Here is a 20,812-nt window from a genome sequence, read left to right as displayed (position 1 = left end):
ACGATTTTGAAATTTGCAATATTTAATGAGAAAATTGAAATTCCCCCAAATTGCCAAAATTTTAATATTATTGAAGGAGTACTTGAGTTTGATGTGCTGCAACAGTTGGTGCAGCAGCTTCACAGCAAGAAGGTCACCGGTTTGAGTCCCAGCCTGGCCGATGGGCCTTTCTGTGTGGGGTTTGCATGTTCTCCCACTGCATGGGAGAGTTCTCTCTGGGTACTCCGGCTTCCTCCCACAGTCCAAAAACATGCTCAAAAGGTAATAATGATTGGTCACTCCAAATTGTCCGTAGGCGTGACTGTGTGGGGGAAGGGTTGTCTGTCTCTCTCAGCCCTCTGATTGACTGGCAACAAGTCCAGGGTGTAGCCCGCCTCTTGCCCAATGACAACTGGGATAGGCTGGAAAATGAATGATTTTGATATTTTTGTTGTTTGCTATCGTCTTGCCAGATATCAAGCATTCATATTAAGCTGTCATGTTGGTAGTTAAACGAATCCATCCACACAGAATTAAAATCTTTATTTCTTCCAGATTTGTCTTGTTGTAGATTCAGTTAACTTACCAGGGGTGTAAAACTTGAGGTTAGCCACAGGCGCATGGAAAGCTGGTGGGCTGTTGATGTTTTAGGAGGTGAAGTAGAGCTGACTTTACTGCAAGATGTGATGCATATTTAGTTCAACAAAATTGTAACACATGATTTCATTTAGTGTCAGTTTCTTCGATCATCTAAACTCTGAAATAAAAATCTCTTTTCTTTTTTTTAAGCTACAGGGAGATGCTGCAAAGGAGTTAAAGAGCTTCAGGTTACAGACCATTGTCCTAACTGGCTCATGCTAATTGGAGCAGTGGCCCTCAAACACTAAAGCCTGCTCATACAGACCTCCAGGTGGCTGGCCAATTAGAGGGAAGGGGGTTTGTGGAGCGGAGACTCTTAAAGAGACAGCTGAAGAGTTTCAGACAGAGGCCGAAATAAGAGTTTTCTAAAACACAAGTGTGATCTCATGTAAAGATGCTACAGGAGGGACCAATACAATACATACAATACAATACCCCCTCTTTATCATCTCTTAACTTTTTCTCTCCCTTTCCACCTGTTTTACCCCATTAATAAGAGACTAGAGCATAAACCCTTGACTTGCATGAGTGCTTCGACCCAAACTTGCCTTTTCTGCTTATCCATCCCTCTCTTTCCTTTTATTAATGTTGTGAAGAGTACTAAAGACCATATAGTTGATTATGTAACTTATTAGTGGAGTAGAAGTGTTGATGGGGTGGGATTCTTCATTCTTCTGATTCTAGTCCAAGCTCCAGGTATTTATTCTAAGAGACGCCAACTTTTCTTCACCTTCTCTTCCTTTTTTCTTTGTTTCTTGTCCAGTGATGCCACAGTCTTGGCAAAAGTAAACAGACACACTTTTTAATTTCTCTTCCAAGGAATACAGGAAAGAACAGTCCATCATAAGAAAGTAAGAAAAAACCCAGAGCAGACTTAACTGTACACAGCTTCACTTTCATACGGTCACAAATAAAGTTCTTATCAGGAAATAACGATTAGCTGTCGTTTTGACTTCACAGCTTCAACACACCAGTCATGTTATCAACCTGTACAAAAAGATGTTAGTGATAGAAACAGTAAAGGTTAAGCGAACAGTAAAGGATTTTTTTTATCACAAGAGATCAGAGCAGGAGAAAACAAAGAGGGGATAAAGAGTGAAGAGTGAAGTCTTTAACAGGGCATTTACTCTCAAATAAAGACCAGTCTACATCAGCCACTTGTCCTTCTCCTTGTTAAAGTTCTCGGCCCACTGACGCGTGAGTTCCAAGTAGTGGTCTGGCTGGTTGGGATGGTAGTCCAGGTATAAACGAGTCACTGTTTTCTTGGGCACAGCCCTCTCTATTTGTGTGCCCTCGTGCCATTGGTTGAAAGAAGTGATGGTGACGATTTCTGGTCTGACAGTCAAAGCTGCCTGCAGGGACGTCTCATAGTACCGTCCGTTGACCCTGTTCCTGGTGTTGTGGTTGTTCCAGGGTCGAACAGCAGTGTCCACGTACCCTGGACCCACACTGGGAATGAAAAGCAGGTTGTTGGCATCGCAGAAAGCCTTGATGGCTTTCCAGTTTTGGTGCGATGAGCCAAAAGAGAAGCCGTTTGAGGCAAAGTAAGTGTAGATACCATCAAACCCGCTCGCTTTGATGTCATGTTTGTGGCGCTCTTCCACAATCAGGGCAACAAAAACACCATCGTAAGGTGTCCCTCTGACAGTGTGGGAGCCTTTAATGGTCAGGAGCTCAGCCCAGGACTCTGGTGGTGTCAGGTAAGAGTCATAGACGTAGAACAGAGGCAAGATTTGTCCTGTGCTGGATCTGAATCTGTAGAAGGCGCCATGCTTTCCATACCTGGGGAAGATTAAAGTAAGAGAAAGTTTCAAGGGGTTGCATCGTGCACAACAAAAACAATTTTCTTTATTTTTTTGAGTAGCAGAGTGCAGCAAATGCCAAAATTGATGTGTGCTATAAATTTCTTTTTGGCAAGTCAAAATAGGCATCCAAGTAAATATTGGTCTTGGGTTACTGACAATTTTGACCATGTTTATTTGTGTTCACTCATTTGGTTGAAAAATATGAACTCATTGTGTCATCAATAACACCAAACTACTGACACTGTGTCTGCATCTGTCTGTGTCTCTCTCATAAGAATAAGAGACAATGCGGAAGTGCTAAAACCTGCTGTTTCTTGAGTGTCCGCTTGAGGCTGGCTCTGAAAGTGCCAGAAGCCACAAACACATCAAGCCAAAAAAAAGCTGTTTTCAAAGCAAAAATAAACCTATTTGCAGCCTGGTTCAAAAAACATCTCCTGTCTGAATCACTAATTTTACTTTCGGCACCCACTGTGCAGGGGGTGAATTTTTGTCTAACTCTGTGGTTCAGAGGATATGAAGATCACAAGCTTGCCCAATCAGAGGTACAGCTCAGGTCACGTGACTGATGGGCGCCCTATAGCTACACGTGAAGCCCTTGCCACTTCCAATATGGCCACATTTCCCAATTTGCTTTATATTCTGTTTTAGAAACAGACGGGTGATGTTGGGGAGACTACATCCATTGATTATACAGTCTACGGTCTCTCTGTGTCTCTCTGTGGATGCAGCTCCAACCTGTGCTCAGTCTGATGACTGTTTACCTGCTGTCATCTGTCTCTCACCAGTAGGTGGTTTATTTACAATTTCCAGCTAGTCTCGCAATAAAGTAAAATAACTACTAACTGTATCATGTCTATAAACAAACACGTCCACACGTCCTACTGAGAGGTTATTTTTACCTCCGCCAAAGAGGTTATGTTTTGGGAGAGTTTTCTGTTTGTCTGTGAACAATAAAACTCAAAATGTAACAAACAGATCTTGATGAAATTTCAGGAAATGTTCAAAATGGGAGAAGAAAGAAGTGATTACATCTTGGTGGCCATTCGGATTACCCTTCAGATCCAGGACTTTTTGAAGGATTCTTTATCATTGTGAGATAGGGCTGGTTTCACCATATGTGTATATAACTCCACGGTAAATGGTCTGATTACTTTGCAAAACAATACAAGACAAGGTCACCATAATGTCTGACAGATGTAAAAGTACAATCCAGATCATTTTAATGTTCTGGATACTAAGATCTGGAATATGAACTGGGTCATCATAATTTTTAACACTGCCATGTAACAAATTATCCTACAAACCTGCAACTAACACCAAATTATAGCAGACAGTCTGCTGAAAGGGAGTATAACATTAAAGTAGGATTAAAGTGCTATGTGACAATCACAATATGATTGGCGGAGGCCTGCCCTCTCTGAGTGCTTTTCAAGTTTTTTTTTTAAATGAGATTGGAACAACCACTTCTGAAACTTTATCTAAGTGAGGTGATCTGCCTGAACCCCTAAGAAGTTTCTCTGCAATTTAAGACTAATTGCTGGGTTCTTAAAAAAAAAAGACTTTTTTGCATGTTTAGTGTATTTTGCCAAATTAAAGAACATTAAAGCAGAAATTGCCGAGACTAATTTTTAACAGGCATTGCAACAGTATTGTGCTAATTTAACAATAATCTTGAGGTGAATCCTGCAATCTGCTTTTTGGAGAAAACAAAACCCAAGGGTGATGGTTATTTATGGGCTTTGGCAGAGTTATAGAGCTGGTTGAGTGAGAAAGAAACACCAACACAGAAAAAGTTGCTGGAAAAGTAACTCATTCAGGTGCTGCTGCTATTTCTTACATCTATTAAAATTGCTTCAAGGAAAAAAATGTAGATTTTAAGACTTTAATTGATTCTGTGCAGCTTAGTGTTAATGCAACCTGTATGTAGGCTGATAAGGACATTGCTGCGTGTACCAAACATAACCACCTGCTCACTCAACATTACTCTCTACACAGCTGTGTCCACAGATCTCTGTCCTATATTCTGACAAAACAACAGTTTTAAGTTTAACTCAGCTCAGATTTCACAGACTGAGTTTGTCTCTGACTTCGGATCATGTTTATGTTTCACCAAACCTCCATCTCTTTCCTCTCAGCACAAATATTGTGCCTTGTCATACAGATGGTGAGCACAGTGGGTTTCTAAAAATATTGGCAGCAACATAAACTCCAGGAATCAGATTCAGCTCTCGGTGCTTGAGCCTGCGCTTTGATTTGACTCCAGTCTTGTATGACTACAAACACGGCATCACCGAGGCTCTTTCTTCTGGTTCCAGGTCACAGCGCCAGTTCACTGGCTTCTTTTTTTTCATTTAACATTTTATTTGATAAAACTATCTGATCAAACTCACAGCTTTTCTCACACTCCCTCTTATTGTTAATATGTTTCTTTAGAGGAATATCACCAAGTGTTAGGACCCAGACTCCCTTTGACACACTACAGCTGGCTGAAAAAGCTACTCACTGCTCCTTCTGAGCTGAATCACAGGGGAAACATCTATATTTAACATCCAGCATCCTCATCCCCTCTTATCAGACTTAATGTTTCACCGGATCCGCGGTCTCCTAACGTCAGCGGCCAATGATACAGAGAGCAGAGCTTGACCTTTGGAAAACAAAGCCGGCACAGGAGAGAGTGGAAGCTCAGGGAGAAAGAACTCACTTGTCAATAATGTATTTGATGTTGTCATGCATGCTCTGGTCCGTCCGTCCTTTGTACGGCTGGATGTGAAAGGCCACCTGTGCAGAACACATTCGAGTGTAAATAAAGAGTTCACAAACACACAACAGAGATACACAAAAGCCTGAAAAAGAAGGTGTTATGTGTTACACATTTCAGACTGAGCTGCTTCACTGAGTCTGTAAGTGATATGATGGAGAAGCAGCTTGAAAGCAGTCTTTGAACCTGGCCCATTATTTAACCTCCCTTTCAGAGAAATCCAGCGTTAGTTCAGGAATCTGGGTTGAATGTCCTCTACGTTACTGCGTTATCTCATTTATCAGCCTCTAAGCTGGTTAAATAATTTTCTGTCTGGGATAAATAAACCTTGTTTGTACTGTTTGTAACTTTATCCTCTGTGCTCAAATCTATGTTCATCCATTCATTACTGGTTCTTAGAAAGCTTATTCCAAGCTCGCTAGTGTTCAGGAAAATCTGTGAAGCATTGTTTTCCCTGGAGACACAACAGCATCAGAGGAACAAATGTAGAGATAATAATTGAAGTATCACAGTTGTAACAAGGTTCATTCAGTATCCTGTTTTTCTTTTTGTGAAGGCTCTTGTCCTGGTTCTGAAAAACCAGATTCTGCTACCCAAGGAACACTTAAAGAGGGGGTATTGTGCTTTTTATAGTTTTATTCTGTGCTTCTCATGCTCACGTAGTAGTTTCATTTAATTTACAGCGCAGATAAATCTCTATTTTCATCACACTTTAACCTCTGTCTGGAAAGCTTTGTTTAAGATGCTGTCTCTTTAAGGCCCTCAGCCCTACAAACCCCTTTCCCTCTGACTGGCCAGACCTCTGGATTTACCAAACCAACTATTCACCGTACAACATTTTGTTCTTTACCTGGCAAACACGTAATAAATAATTAAATTTAGAAACTATTCATTGCATGTTTGTGCTGACCTCAGTCAGCTGCTGTTCATAGACAGAGGTGTTTGGTCTATCCAGAGGGAGGAGGTTGAGTGACTGGGTGAGGGAACACTTCTACGTCTGGAATAAATTTTGTTTCTTTATCATAGAGGGATTACATTAGCCAATCAGGCAAATTAAGAGTAAAAATATAAAATAAAAACAACTCATTGGACTGCAACATTTCTCTGAGGTTGCTCTGACCAAGCGTTGGCAAAAGACTAAATTTATTCGGCCTTGATTTATTTTTTCTAGGCCTTGAAATTAAGGTTTTAAAGCCCGTAATGTTTGAACAATTCAGTCAGAAGCTTTTTCGGTAGAACAAGTGAAAACAAATCTTCTTCTACTACTTTTAGAAAACTCATTCAGGAACCAGCTGATTTTGCTGAGAACAGCGTTTCTATGTGTTTTAAACAACATGTCCATTGTTCTGATGGACATCTGTTGGAGTCACACTTTAAGGCTCTGCTTTAAGCTTTAAAGAACAAGATGAGGTGTCAGAGGCCTAACAATCTATAAGGTATTTATTCCAGTAGGTCTGTACTATATGACTACAACATAACATTACTGGTGTGTATGAAGATTTCTGGAGCACTCAATCTTTGGGTCTAGCTTTAGTTTTCCTTCAGACAGATCATCCTTGTAATCTTTCCTGCACAGCGTCAACCTTCAAGCTTCACTCTGGTTTCAAAGTACAGAGCTTCTAACCAATGGAGGAATAGTTTACACACAATCACAGCTCGACTGAACTAAAGTTTACTCTCTCTCTGGACCTGAGATGACCGTGCTGTTAGACTCTGGTTTCATCAGTGCAGCTCAGAGCAACATGAGGTGAAACTGTGATCGTATAAAACCAAACTAAATCCTCCTTTGACAGAAAATTAACCAGCACACAGCTAATTAGCTCCCATGGTGACAAACAGAACATTAGGTTGAGGCAGACTTTTTCAGAAATTAACCTTTCCTCTCTGCTCTCCTGTGTTTTGACACATAGTGCTGCATTTGACCTCTACATGTGCTCTGATGCAAGTATTGGCAACGTGAAATTATATTTAAGTGGATCTGAGCCTGACCCTTGTTCAGGCAACATGAGAGGATTCACACTGCTGCTGCTCAGAGCAGAAGCGTAAACTATACTGCTTGTTGCTGGCTGAGCAGAGCACAATCTGGGAACTAGGTGAGGTAAAAGAGGTTGGATTAAGTTCTGAGTTTATTTAAAGAGTGTTTTAGTGTACAAAAACATTGAGAGTGCTTCCATTCCCTACAACAGCCAGGAGCACCTGCAGGCTGGAGTGTTGTTCTCAGCCTGTCTACTTGAATACACCGGGCTCAAGACTGCATATTTAACCCTCTATGACCTACCATACCAAGTCAGCTGGAGACAGTCTTTACATTTTTACATGCTGTAGTCTCATTTTTTTTGCATTAAACTTTTGCTATGCCTCAATACGACCCTTATTTCCCAAACTTTTAATAAAATGTTTAAACTAATGTACAGAGCAACTAAAAAAATAGCTAAAAAGTGCAATAAACCATAAAAATTAAAACTGTCACACATATTTTTCTAAACACAGAAGGGTCATGGATGAACCCATCAAAAATGTATAAAATGTGATGAGGTGTGTTTAATGAGTGAACAACCGGGGTCTGGATCGTAATGTTTTTGCTTTTTACGTTTTATGTTGGATTTCTGTAAACACATTAGTGGAAGGAAACAGTGCTCTGGTAACTCTCCAGTTAGACAGGAGGATTTGCAGTATTATTTAGAGTTTATACTAGAAGTTTGGCACACTTTACAGCTCAGAGAAATCCCTATTTTTCTCAAACTGATATTTCAGAAACCCCCCCCCCCCCCCCTTTTTTTTTTCTTTTTTTTTTTTTTTTTCTTTTTAGATGTTGTTTCTTTCAGGATCTCCACTCTACAAACTCTGGCTGGGAGAGGCTGGTTGGGGCAGACCTTGGTGTTTGAGGCCCCTCCAATGTGTCATGATCAATGTTGTGAACAACAGCATTAAAAACGAACAGCATAAAAATTATAGGTACCTGGACATAAGATTAAAGGTTTGAATGTATTTGGTATTATGCTCACGTACAAGATCGCTTGCCTTTTCTCTATGAGATTATTTTTGAATTTTAATTAATATTTTTTTTCTTTTTTTTTTTCTTTCCTCTTTCTTGGTGGATGCTGTATGTGATATTGAGAACCAATCGAGATAATATTTTGTATTAGAATGGACCATTGTTGTTGTTTTTTTACCCATGAAAACTACAATAAAAAGAATGTTAAAAAAAAAACAAACAAAAAAACCCAAACAGCATTACTGTTTCACAGTAGGGGCAATAAAATTATTATTATTTTGAAGGTCACAACACAGTTACCATTACTGACTATGGAAATGTGGTGTGTTATTATGTTTTGATATCTAACACCTGTGCTTGGCCCTTTTGCTTCTTTTACATTTTTTTGTCACAGAGTGATGTCAAAAGAATCCAAAGTCTTTACAGTTTCAGATAAACAATGAAAATCTGTGAAAAAAGGAGATGATAGCTATGGTGTCCTAAAAGAAACACGACGGTGCAGAGATACAGAATGTTTGTTGTTTCTCAGCAAACATGTGTTGTGAATTATTATCACATAATCCTCTTATATCCGTTATTAACTGAAGAAAATTAGAACTTGATACCAACTTGATACCCACGTTACTTGATTCTAAACCTCAAAGAGCATATTTTTTTTTTGCACTTTACGGTTGCTAGGCGCTACCCAAGTAGCTGCCTGTTGCAGCAGCTCTCTCGTCTTTGTCCGTTTCTTGTAATTTTTTCGTCTCATTTTCGTCATTTTTGTATTTGGAGTGGATCATCACTTTGTATGGTTCATTGTCGGTCACGGACACCAAACTTTTTGTGGCTTCGGCGGTATTTTTTACTACTTTTCTCCTGTGTTTGTCTGGAGATCCTACATGTAACCATGGCTGCATTGTTTACATGCGAAATTAGCTGTTAGCAGCCTGTAGCATGTCAATGCTAACTAGTGTAGGGCTTGATGATTTCCCTCGAGCTGAGGAGGAGGAGGAGAGGACGACGTGCTGGTTCTCGGATGTGAGCTGAGAGGTGACGACGTGGACCTGTCCTTCCATCCATCGTTGTTGGGAACGTGGGATCTCGCTCCGGGGGATGGACGAGCTAGCCGTGCTAACCCAGCGGCATCGTGCTGTTCACGGACGTGGCTGACGGAGCTGACATCGGACGCCGCGACACATTGGAGGAGCTTCGCCTGCTGTAAGCAGACAGGATCCAGGAGACAGAGACTGAACAGACTGCTGGGGAGGCTCAGTCCTGGACCCTGTGGAGGTGGAGACTGGCTGGGCTGGAGAGTGGTGAACGAGTGGTGGACGGGATGTCGTCATCTAATTTCTTATGGACATTTTTGCACTTTCTATATTCTTTCTTACTTTTGTTTTCTTAAATGCTGCTGTGACTCCTGAATTTCCCCTCGGGGATAAATAAAGTATTTTCTATTCTATTCTATTCTATTCTATTCAATGATTAAGTGATGCTGGCTGCAGTAGAGCGAACCCCCCTTAAAGCACAGATTACAGGGCACCTGGGTTCAGTCATGAAAGAGCAAAAGAGGCCGGCAGCTCGTCCTTCACCTCCTCTGGTTTAAAGATAGAAGCAGACAGAGTGGCAGACAAGTTTAGCCTGCAGGAGTAGTGAGAGAGGAGGAGGAGGAGGAGGAGGAGGAGGAGGAGAGAAGTGTAGCAGATGCTCCCTATCCCCACAGGGTCAACCTGTCACATCATAAAATGTCTGCAGACTCAGGTGACTGGATGTCATCTTTAACATTCACCTGAACTGTCTCTGAAGTCTTTTTCTGTCAAGCCTCAGCAATAGCTACGACATCAAACCCATGAGAGGAGTTTTAACAAACCTGTGTGACCTGTTGAAGAAAACCAGAGCACATATGACACAGCTGACTCCTAAATAAAATGGTAGGAGTGCACAGCTCAGTTTTACGCAACAGAGTAGTCATGCTGACAGTTCATCTCTGTTACAATCAGGTGCAAATATAGAGCAAACTGTACAGAGCTGCAGGACTCTGTTGGTGTTCTTGTGCTTAAATATCATCATAGCAATTTGCTTTGGGTTTTAGATTGTGAAACAGAGCAGATAGAGGGGCAAATGATGTGATGAGCATTAAAAAACCAAATCTATGTGCTACTTCAGGAACAATGTGATCTACAGGTAGCTTTAGTTTGAATGCAGAAGAAAAGTCTTCAGGATGATCAGACTGAAATGAAACTTTGACTATAATACCGCAGTGCGTTAGGCTCTGTCAGGGGAGCTGAAAGCAGAGTCCAGCAGGACTGACTGTGGCACGTTTCCTTGCTCCAGCCACAAAGAGAAAAACAGGTCTACCGCAGCTCAGCCGCACACACTGAAGCATTTACGAAGCTGTCAAGCCACAAACAGCGAGCGCTCAACGCCCACGCCATTTTTTCAAAAGAAGCTGCAAGGTCTTCCTAAACAGTTTCCATGGTAACCTGGTGTTTGGCACGCAGGTTGGAGCCTGTCAGCTGTCTCAACCGGTTGGAATTCACGAAAGGCCAGTGAGGTAAGACGCTGCTCAATCTGCTCCTGTTTGGCTGAATAAAGCCCGTGTTTTGTTTTTCTCGGCCCCCTCCTGTGGCGCAGACACGCTCTCATATTTACCCTCTGAGTCTCTAGAGTACAGACGACGCTGCTACAAACAGGCGTCCTGAACGCTTCTCACCCATGTGTAGCCTCTCTTCAGACAATGACAAACACTAACCTGAAGCCATGTTATATCACCACGTCAGTGGACGCCACATTAAATCAGCTGTTATGTAAACTGAGACGTTAAATTCAAAAATACAGCAGCGGGATTTTTCACAAAGGAGTGTTTTTACAACAAGAAATTATGCAATGTGGCTCATGCGAAAAAGAAGTTCAGGAACTAAGTTCTAAATGTACAAATTCAAGGATCTGAGCTCATTAATTAGATAAAGCTAAATGATATCAGCTGTGCTAACATTAATTTCTGCTGACAAAGAAACTTTGACTCGTAGCTAGGGCAAACTTTTTAAAGAGGGGGTATTCTGCCTTAGCATGTCTCCAACATGGATCTAAAGTAACAATGCTGGAGGAACATGTGCGAGATTTCTTAACTACTCAATGACCTGTTGAAGGGGAGGCCTCAAACACCAAGGCTTGCCTCAAAGAGACAGCACCTGAAACAACAGACAGAGGCTGTAACACAGTTTTTCTCACCAGTGTGAGAAAAATAGTGATCATATAAAGACTAAAAGAAGCACAATACCCCCTCTTTAAGAAACACCTTTGATTGTAATTGTTGAAATAACTTTCACATTCCTGTTCAGTGCAGTAGCAACAATTCTGCCACAATAAAGAAAAAACTTCCATGTCTGTCAAAATCACAAGGTTGCAATTGTCATACCCTCCACCTCCAGCTCTGCCTTTACAGCCTCTACCTTCCCCTTCCTTTCCCTCTTTTCATTTTTCCCCCAGGTGTGTATAAGCGAGTTATGTTGAGTATGGGCAGGTGCAGGCGGTTAGTAATCACCTGAAACTCATCAACCTCTGCCATAAAAGCCTGACAGCGACCATAGCTCAGATCCTGACCTGGTATTAACACACTTCCTGCCAGCTTCACCTGTATCCCTGCCTGACCTTTTAACAGCTCTGCTACAACTCCAGGCTCGCCTCCATCCACCCTCTCCTCTTACTGACCTGTTGACCAGCCTCTGTGCTCTCCCTGGGTCAACTTGTTGGTAGTGAGTTTAGGGGCTTTCTAGGGCCATGTCCAAACATACCCGGGTATTTGGAAAACCGCATATATTTTTATACGTTTACCCCTGACGTCCACATGAAACCGCAGCTGTACGCCAATAAAAACAATGTTTTCTGAAAACTTTGGCCAAAGTGGAGATTTTGGATACTTGTGTTTGAAAATACCCGGCTATGTGTGGACATGGCCTAGGGCTTTTGAATTTTATCGCGTTGGTTAGCCTCCTGTCAACCTTCGTTAGCATAAACTGACTGTCACACAGTGTGCTTGTTTCCAGATCTTTAACTCTCATAGCTTGGTTATCAAGTCCAGGGCCCTGTTCTATGAAGCAAGTTCAGCCTAACGAGATAGCCTTTGAGCTATCGAGCTGAACTGAGCGCAGTAGCCGGCGGTCTCGCTACATGGTTTTACGACGCTGGTTATCAACCTCATAAGTTGATCCAGCTTGGCAATAAGCGCGTACACGCATATATGGTGGAGCCCGCTGCATCTGACCAATCGCTAACATGGAGCAGACTGGAGCATCAGAGCAGGCCGGAGAGAGAAGGACCCCATACTTCACACAGGAGGAGGAGGTGATCATGAGGAAGTATGACGAGGTGAAACATGTAATTAACGTTAAAAGCAGCACCGTCGCCGCTGCTAAAGCACAAAAGGAGTGCTGGCAGAAAATTGCTGACAGTCTAAATGCGTAAGTGTAGTGCAAAAAAAATCTTTTCTGCCATTATCATCCTGAAATAGCACTGTTCACCATGCACTTTTACTGTAACATGCACCATACCTAATTTATTTCATAGATGAATTTATTCATTTGTTCATTCCTATCGTGTTTACATTTTTTTGTGTGATACGTAGCCCACATGAGCCCTACATGAATTCCAGTCACAATTTTAATATGGGCAATAAAATATTGTCATGGAACAGAAGTGTTGGCATTGAAGATCTTATTACGGCAATGAGAGTTCTTCATTCCCTTTAACTACCTGTAGAAAGTGTCATGTACTACTAACCCCTCCCTGGAAAACCGGTACCTTTCATAAAGGTGGTCAACCGAAAAAGAGAGTGGGTCGGTCCACGGGATCCTCTAAGAAAGGGCAAGCCATTTTTTCGTGAGGGCTCATTGGTCAGTGGGCGGGGTTTTTATAGTCTGTGAGTTCAATCTGGAACCTAACCTTCCCCGGAGCAGGTTGGCCGTGCAGCGTATGTTACCATGGAGACTCGCCTCGCTGAGGAGTGATCCCGTGTCGTAGAACAGGGAATCCAGAACCTATCCTCAAAGCTACCTCGCTAGGCAGTAATCCTGCTTCGTAGAACAGGGCCCAGGTTCTTGAGCTCGGAGTATTTATCAGCCCCTTTAAGTTAAAGAGGAAGTCCGGGCATCTTTAGTAGACTTTCTGGTCTGCATTTAACCTTCCTTGCAAGTGGGGCAAGTATTCAACTGCGGGTGCTATTACTGCAATTCTATGTTTGTAAAATGAACTCTTCCTCTGTGTATTCTGCTGATCTGCTAAGTCTCTGATCTGCTCTGTGAAGGTGACATCTCTCTCCATTCATTTAATACTAACTAAGTGGAATGATTGGACAATGTACATGCGCACATTTCATTTTTACATATTCTGAAAGCAAAACCAGGAACTATCCTCTGTTTCTATTGAAGGAATTTAAAGACGGACACTATTGTAAGAGAAAAGGAAGGTTAAGTTTTTAGCTCTACCAACAACTTCTGCCACTCAGAGAGGAAAACAATGGTGGTAGCTGATTTGTGTTACATTTTAACTACCTTTAAGCAGTGGAGATGCAAAAAGACCTTCCTCATGGCCCTGATCTTTTGGGTGGTGATAAAACGCTGGCTAAAGAGCCCTCTTCTTTTCGCACCTGCCCTTTCAAAAAATCTGCACGCGCCACTGGGACTGATACTTATCACTTTAGTTTGGTTGTTAGTTTTTCTGAAAATTTGATTAAATGTTTTAAAACTTTGTTATGCCATGTTTATTGATTACGCTCAGTATGATAACATAAGAAGTGAATGGAGTTCTTCGGTTACAAAAACTATGAATGAGGTAGGGAAGCCGTCTATGGTGTTTGTGTGTTTTGGAGGTTTGGCTCTGAAACAAGGCCAAAGAGGATAGGTCCAATTTTTTTATGTTGTGTTGTTTCAAAATCTAGCTTACTCGATTGGTGTTCTCCACAAATCCTACACTAGCTTTAACTGACTCTAATCTACAGAAGAATATTCATCCTCTTTTTGTTTCCTGTAAGTAAGCACTTATCAAAAAATCAAAGTCTCAAAATGAAGAATCAGCTTGAGGCTGAGTGGGACCCAGTTGTTAGGTTTTATCTTTCTGGATGCTAAACTAGTATCAGATCAGCTCTCTGTGTACCCCAGTTTTTGGAGCTGGGCTTTTTGGAAAAATGAAAGTGGAACATCTCTACTTTTCTGCTCCACTAAAGGTTTTATCTCACTCCTCGTGTTCAGCTCATATCCACGTTTCAGTGAGCAAACAGGGTCAATCCATCCTTAATTAATGAGGATGGAGCAGCAGGACTGATTATAGATCCGCCTGTGTCGCCCTGTTGGTAAAAGCATCGCAGCAATCATCTCTTTCCAAACCTCGTTTGGTTCTGGAAAACAAGTTTCTGATCTCTCAAAATGCTTTGTGAAGACACACACACACACACACACACACACACACACACACACACACACACACACACACACACACACACACACACACACACACACACACACACACATACATACACACACAGATTTCAGCCTGTGTTTCGTCTCCGTTGCACTAAAACACTGCAGCGTTATGCCTGAGGTCAGCTGTGAGATGCACACTGTTGTATAAGTCTGAATGACACACACACACACACACACACACACACACACACACACACACACACACACACACACACACACACACACACACACACACACACACACACACACACACACTTCAACTCCTCCACATAAGTATCATGAAAGTCGACTGAGAGGAAGCTCTTAGTGCTGAATCTACACTTTGTGCTCGGCTTGTTTTGGCGTTTCCGTCTCGAGCACCTTCAGCATCTCACAGCTCCGTGGTGTCAGACCCCCTCTGTGCTTAAGTAGATGTGACTCTGTTAGATAGAGTGCTGCACTGAAATAGAAAGCCTGCCCTGAAGCACTCCCAGTCTGTGAAAATAGCTGAAATAAGGAATGAAAGCAGAACATTTTCATCCCTCTGCAGCGCTCCTATTACTGTAAATGTCAGTTTTTCGGGTCAGAGCTTCAGACATTGAGGATGCAACCACAGGAGGGGGGTAACAATTTCCTCACTGTGAAGAGCCTCACTGGACCAGAATACAATGCAGCTGCAAGATATGCTGTGTTTAAGTAAAAGAGCATGACACACTTTTTCAGAACCAGAGACAAAAAGATCGTCACAGCGGTGTTAAAAGCAAAACTTCAGTCTGAGAAAAAGTAGATCTGTGAAAACTTTTTGCTGCAGGCTGAATGCTCAAATCTCAAATCTGCATATTGACACCATGGTGACCTGTAAACAACATGTTTAGTTTTAACTTAAGTGTTCTTATAGTTTACATAATGTGTTTTATTGCAGAGTAGACACAATCCTTTCTGCTTTTGCAGGATTTTGTGTTTGTTGCTTTTGTCTTTATTTTGTCTTTTGTTAATACAAGTTTTCAATGTGTTGCTTTTTTCACTGTATGACTATATTTTTAGTTGGTTGAGATGTTCATACTGTGGCTGGTAGGTGTCACACGTTTTGCAAAAGCCACATCACAACTTAAGTACAGCCATGACAGAAATTAAGAGGTCACCTCTTTCTAGCTTTTTTTGTGTTGTGGCTTTTGCAAATCATCTTACGCCTACTGGCCACCGTATGTTCACATTATTACCATCAACAGTTAGAAACTTGAACTTGACAAACCCATGCGTCAGTTTGAAGTGTAGCTTACAGGTCAAACATTTCAACACTGTTAATCAAAAATCACTGTTGTCACAGCTCGACTCCATGCAGCTTTTTTCCCCTTTCACACTAGTTCTGGGAACTCAAACAACATCATTTCACATGCACATATTTTCAGCAAAGGTCAGAGACATCTAAAGGTCTTAGCATGAGCCTGAACATGTCCCTGCCACAGTTATTCATTCAGTCAATCATCAGAAAGGAAAAACATACCGGTTGTCTCACCAGTTACCTTGATGCTGTGCCGATGGGCGGCGTCCATGACGGCGGGGACCAGGTCCTCTGTGGGCTCCCCGTGGTCGTCGGCCACTCCGGGAGGATACCAGGACAAAACCAGCACCCCTGCAACACACAGGCAGGATGTTTCAAGTGGATACTGGAAGACCATCAAGACACTTTCTACTTCTTGATCTTAAGGGTAAAAGTATTTAATGTAGGTATGAATTATATAACCTGTTTTACTCAGCCTGGTATTGTCATCATCACCACCCATGTTACTTCGATGTAATCCTCCACATAAGGTTTTACTTCAAATTCCCAAATTTGGTGCAAATGCAGGAAAAGGACTTCAAAAAAACTATTAGCCATTCAAAACAAAGATCCTGCATCATGCAAGCTCCTAATGGTCCAATCACATCCCATCGAGCTGCTACAACTCCTCTAGAATATGACACTCCCAGAAAACAAAAGAAAGTCTAATGGCAAGAGTTTACAAAACTACATAGGTGCATTGAGATATTTCAGAATGCTGGATAAGAAATATATGGGGTGAAAAATGTTGTTTTCAGGTCAAAATACTCTGGATATGAAAATAACCCTGATAAAAATCCAGATCCTGATCCTGACATAAAAACATCCTGACATATTTTCCCCATACCACCCCCTAATGGAGAATATTTTCCTTGGTCAGAAGCAGAGTTTGCTGATGTTTACACAGAATGTAACATTGTAGAAAACTGACCACGGATAATCTAGTATCAAGAGACACCTGAGGGACAGATGAGGTTTGACTTCATCAGTCTGTAACAATGGCGCAATGGTGTTTGCTCACATTTAATAACTGACAGCCTGATGTTGTTTTTAATGTTTCTTTTTTGTGCTGCAGAAATGCCTCCAACAGGGTTATTTTTGGATTAGAATGGTCTACTTTCAAGTAAACAAATGAAGAAATTGGTGCAGAGAAGCTTTTGAAACAGCTTTCATTTATTGCATCATGGGTAAATCTAGAGCACCAGATGCCTCTGTGTTTCTCACTCTGCAGTTGATGACTAGTTTCGCGCTGACAGGTTGTTCAAACCTCTACATCTGAGTTGTCATTGATTGCCTCAGAGAGACTTTGAAACTTACTGAAACTAAGTTTTTTCACTTGACTCTTCATCTATGTTGATTTGATGGTTTCCAAAAACACTTTAAATCAAAAATAATTGTTATTTTTCTTGGGAGCTGAGTCATGTCAACATCATTAAAAGTAACATACACATCATTTGTTACCTGCTGCAGCCGCTTCAATCTGGGACATGTGAGACTCCAGCACTTTTGGGTCCCTGGAGCTGTAGGGTCCCAGCTCCGGGTAAAAACTCGACGCAATATCTTCCGGGGGAGTGTGCCTTCCTTGAGCATGACTGGCTGCGATCTTCGGGTCCCAGTGTGGCACCAGCACGTGATCCCAGTGGATGTACTTGTTGTCCATGCCTGGGGATCCGTACCAAAGGTAGTAGAAGATGTGCACGTCATAAAAGATGCTGTACTCTCGGTCTGATCTGGTGAAGACCACCTTGGTGTCGCTGCTGCCCATGTGGAACTGGCCCGGAGACGCTACCACGTCTTTCACATCCAGCCTCCTCCTCTCGGACCTCTCCCCGATGAAGTCCATGCCTGGAGCCAGGTCCGAGAAGCCGTCGCTCGGTTTGAGCGTCCTGAGCCCCATCATGGCCCCGAAAATGAAGAGTGCGAAGAGGAAGAGTGCGACAAGAGCTTTCCTGCGGAGCCGAGTCATGATCGCTGTCCGTGGTGCTGCTGCAGAGAAACAGACCTCAAACCAGCAGGGGGGGAACACGGGTCCTCTCTGTGCCAGCTACAGCTTCAGAATACAGGCATCGTCTTTCAACACGGAAAAAAAGCGCGTTCAGTCTCTGCAGCTGCTGTTAAATAACCCAAACAATCTCATCTGACTTCCATCACCACAACCTGAGGGAATCACTCCGACGCTCCTGTAAACCCGCTCCTGCTCGCCTCGGCCCAGCCATGATGCTTTTATTTCTACCCTGTCATCCACTCGTGGAGTGAGAAGTGAAAAATCGCATTTATCCCTCCACTGCTCTCTCATGTCTCGACAGAAAAGTCTGCTCACGCCAGCAAAGCCGTTATAAAGCAGTCCTGGTTATCTTTGTTTTCCACCCAAAAGCTCGAACTCACTGTGCGTCTGCGCCTCATTCCTCCATCGAGCTGTTGCAGCTGCTCCTACCGTCATCATCCCATCTTCATCAGAGGAGATCACATCGGTTTCTTGGAAAGCTGTTTCTGCTCTGTCCTACATTACATAAACTGTTTTTAACGGAGGCTCATGCAATGAGAGAGGGACACATTTGTTCCTGTGGTGCGGGCAGGAGGGAGGCAGGCAGGATTATCCCTAACCGGAAAGATACGGAGGCTGAGAGGGGCGGTTAATGCCACATGAGAACTTGGGGGCGGAGCTTCAGTGGATGTTGAGAAAAATCTCACTTTGGCTGACCTTTCTATGTTGTAAACAAATAAAGCAGTCATTTTTTCGTGTATCATATTTATCATAAAGTCTGAAGATGATATGAGGGATTTAAAATGAAGCAGCGATTGTGATATTATTTGCTGACTTGTGGCCTGCTCAGGAATTACATTTTTTTTTTTTTCAGTCGCTTTGGTTCATTTCTCGGATCAAAATTTAAATACTCTAAACTACGTGTTCAATCTTCACAGCATTGCGTCACATGGGCACATAAAAAGCAGTTTCTCATTTCTTTTAACAAATTGCAAATGCTTTGGTACACAAGTGCAAATGCAATTCTTAGCTGTTTCCATATCAATTGCTTATGTCATGTTGATCAAAATGTATTATAATGGTTTCTGTTGGAATAGTACCATTCTGATGGTACTGACATGTTCACTTACTCAGGTATTTACTTTTGAGAGATGAACTGAGAAGCATTAGCGTGGGTGCATGAGCAAGGGACTGAATTTTGCAGATAATGATGGTGTTTTGCTATTTGTATGAATTGTTTTGAGAAATGCACTCACTGTTTTGCAAATGTCAAGGATGGTTTGAAAAATATACCAAAGCAACTGGGAAAAACTGTAAACTGTCATATGACTTTTCCCTCTTCAGATAAACACAACCATTGGACCATCCGGCTAAACAGAAAACATCAAGCTGATAAAACTGGCTGCTAATTCTTCTACTGCATGGCTGTGAGATACTTAACTATCTTTGTACGGTTAGTTCACCCCACAGCACAACAAAAAAAGAATCATGGTTGAATACGTAGATTACTCATATTTATGGACCATTTGCAGATATGTGTCCACTGAAACGTCACTCACATTGGGCTGCAATGCATTTTGGTTGATAATCAAGTTTAAGGGCTTACAGCTCTGTTTCAAATACCCCAAACTGCTTGTTACCAGACAGCACAACAGCTAGTGTGCCAATAATAACTGCCTTTACTTTCCCCCACGGTATGACTAAAGGATATATTCACATTGTCTTGCCTTTAAGTGCACTTAAATATACAGCACAAGACAATCATGGTTAAAAATAAAGATCAGGCCTCATTGCAGGGAGTTTGTGGACAAGACTGGTTCTTATGGAACTGCCATCGAGTAAGTAATGTGTTTGACTTACCGTCTGAGTCAGAGCAGAATGATTGTGTGATGTCAATTATGGCACTAACAATCCCTCATAATGCATGTTAATATACTGTAATGATATTAATATTCATAATGATACCAAAAGCCATATAAATAATAATAACAATGATAATAAAAGAATAATCTTAAATTCAACACCATTTATGCACGTCTGTTAAACATAAAAAAAAACACCTTTGTAATGTAGAGTTATTGCAGGTGTGTCAACAGCTTCCTTTAGGGGAGAGCTCTTTTTAAAATAAGCTTATAGTGATATTTTGGATCATGAAATAAGAAAGTGATTTTGTTGTGGTGGTTTTAGAGAAAGCTTGCTTAAGGGGACATCTAGTGGTGGAGATGAGTACTGCGTGTATTTTCTGCAGACTAGCAGGTTTGTGGGTCAGTCATCGTGCGCTGAGGCTGGTCATTATCCCTCCAGCAGAGGACTCTTTAAACCCCTGGATGGACTGCATGTCCATTTGTCACCCATAGATGGTGACTCTGCATTTAGGATAGAGAGCAGCTCACAGAGCATAACAAGAAGATAACAAGGGTGTTTAGGAATGAAGAAAGGATGCTTCATGAAAGAATTATTTAATGATTCAAATGATTTTTATTTTTATTTTTCGGATAGAAAGGTTTGATGTCTGACTGTGACAGAAAAGATATGGGTTACAGAAGTGAATAATAGGTCACATGAAAAATATCAAAAAACATAAAGATTTGTGATATGGATGGTACAGATCTACTGTTTAGATAGATAGATAGATAGATAGATAGATAGATAGATAGATAGATAGATAGATAGATAGATAGATAGATAGATAGATAGATAGATAGATAGATGTTTACACATCTAATTAATCACACATCAGCTATTATAAATGCCATTTACATCAGCAGTATATGTAAATGAGTATATGTAAATAATATCTGTACGTTTTCTATTATTGCTCACATGATAATAAAGTTTATTGACAGGAAGCTCCTCCAGGTAAGAAGAGCTGTCCCCGGTGCTGAAACAGTTAG

The 20,812-nt window shown here is 41.6% G+C and overlaps 1 protein-coding gene across 1 annotated transcript; it reads right to left on the bottom strand.

Annotated features, from left to right (window-relative positions):
• On the bottom strand, positions 1–18,563 carry maneal (mannosidase endo-alpha like). The gene is made up of 4 exons (XM_074686734.1): positions 17,396–18,563; positions 16,137–16,246; positions 5,125–5,201; positions 1–2,400 (listed from the first exon to the last, which is right to left on the bottom strand). The coding sequence occupies exons 1-4, from the start codon at positions 17,898–17,900 to the stop codon at positions 1,764–1,766; spliced, it is 1,329 nt and encodes a 442-aa protein (XP_074542835.1). The 5' UTR covers positions 17,901–18,563; the 3' UTR covers positions 1–1,763.
• Between the last annotated feature and the right edge of the window lie 2,249 nt (positions 18,564–20,812).

This window comes from Halichoeres trimaculatus, unplaced genomic scaffold (assembly GCF_033239565.1).
Source record: "Halichoeres trimaculatus isolate MK-OKI-2021-1 unplaced genomic scaffold, fHalTri1.1 fHalTri1_scaffold_14, whole genome shotgun sequence".
Lineage (NCBI taxonomy): Eukaryota > Metazoa > Chordata > Actinopteri > Labriformes > Labridae > Halichoeres > Halichoeres trimaculatus.
This window is presented reverse-complemented; position numbering and strand designations above follow the sequence as displayed.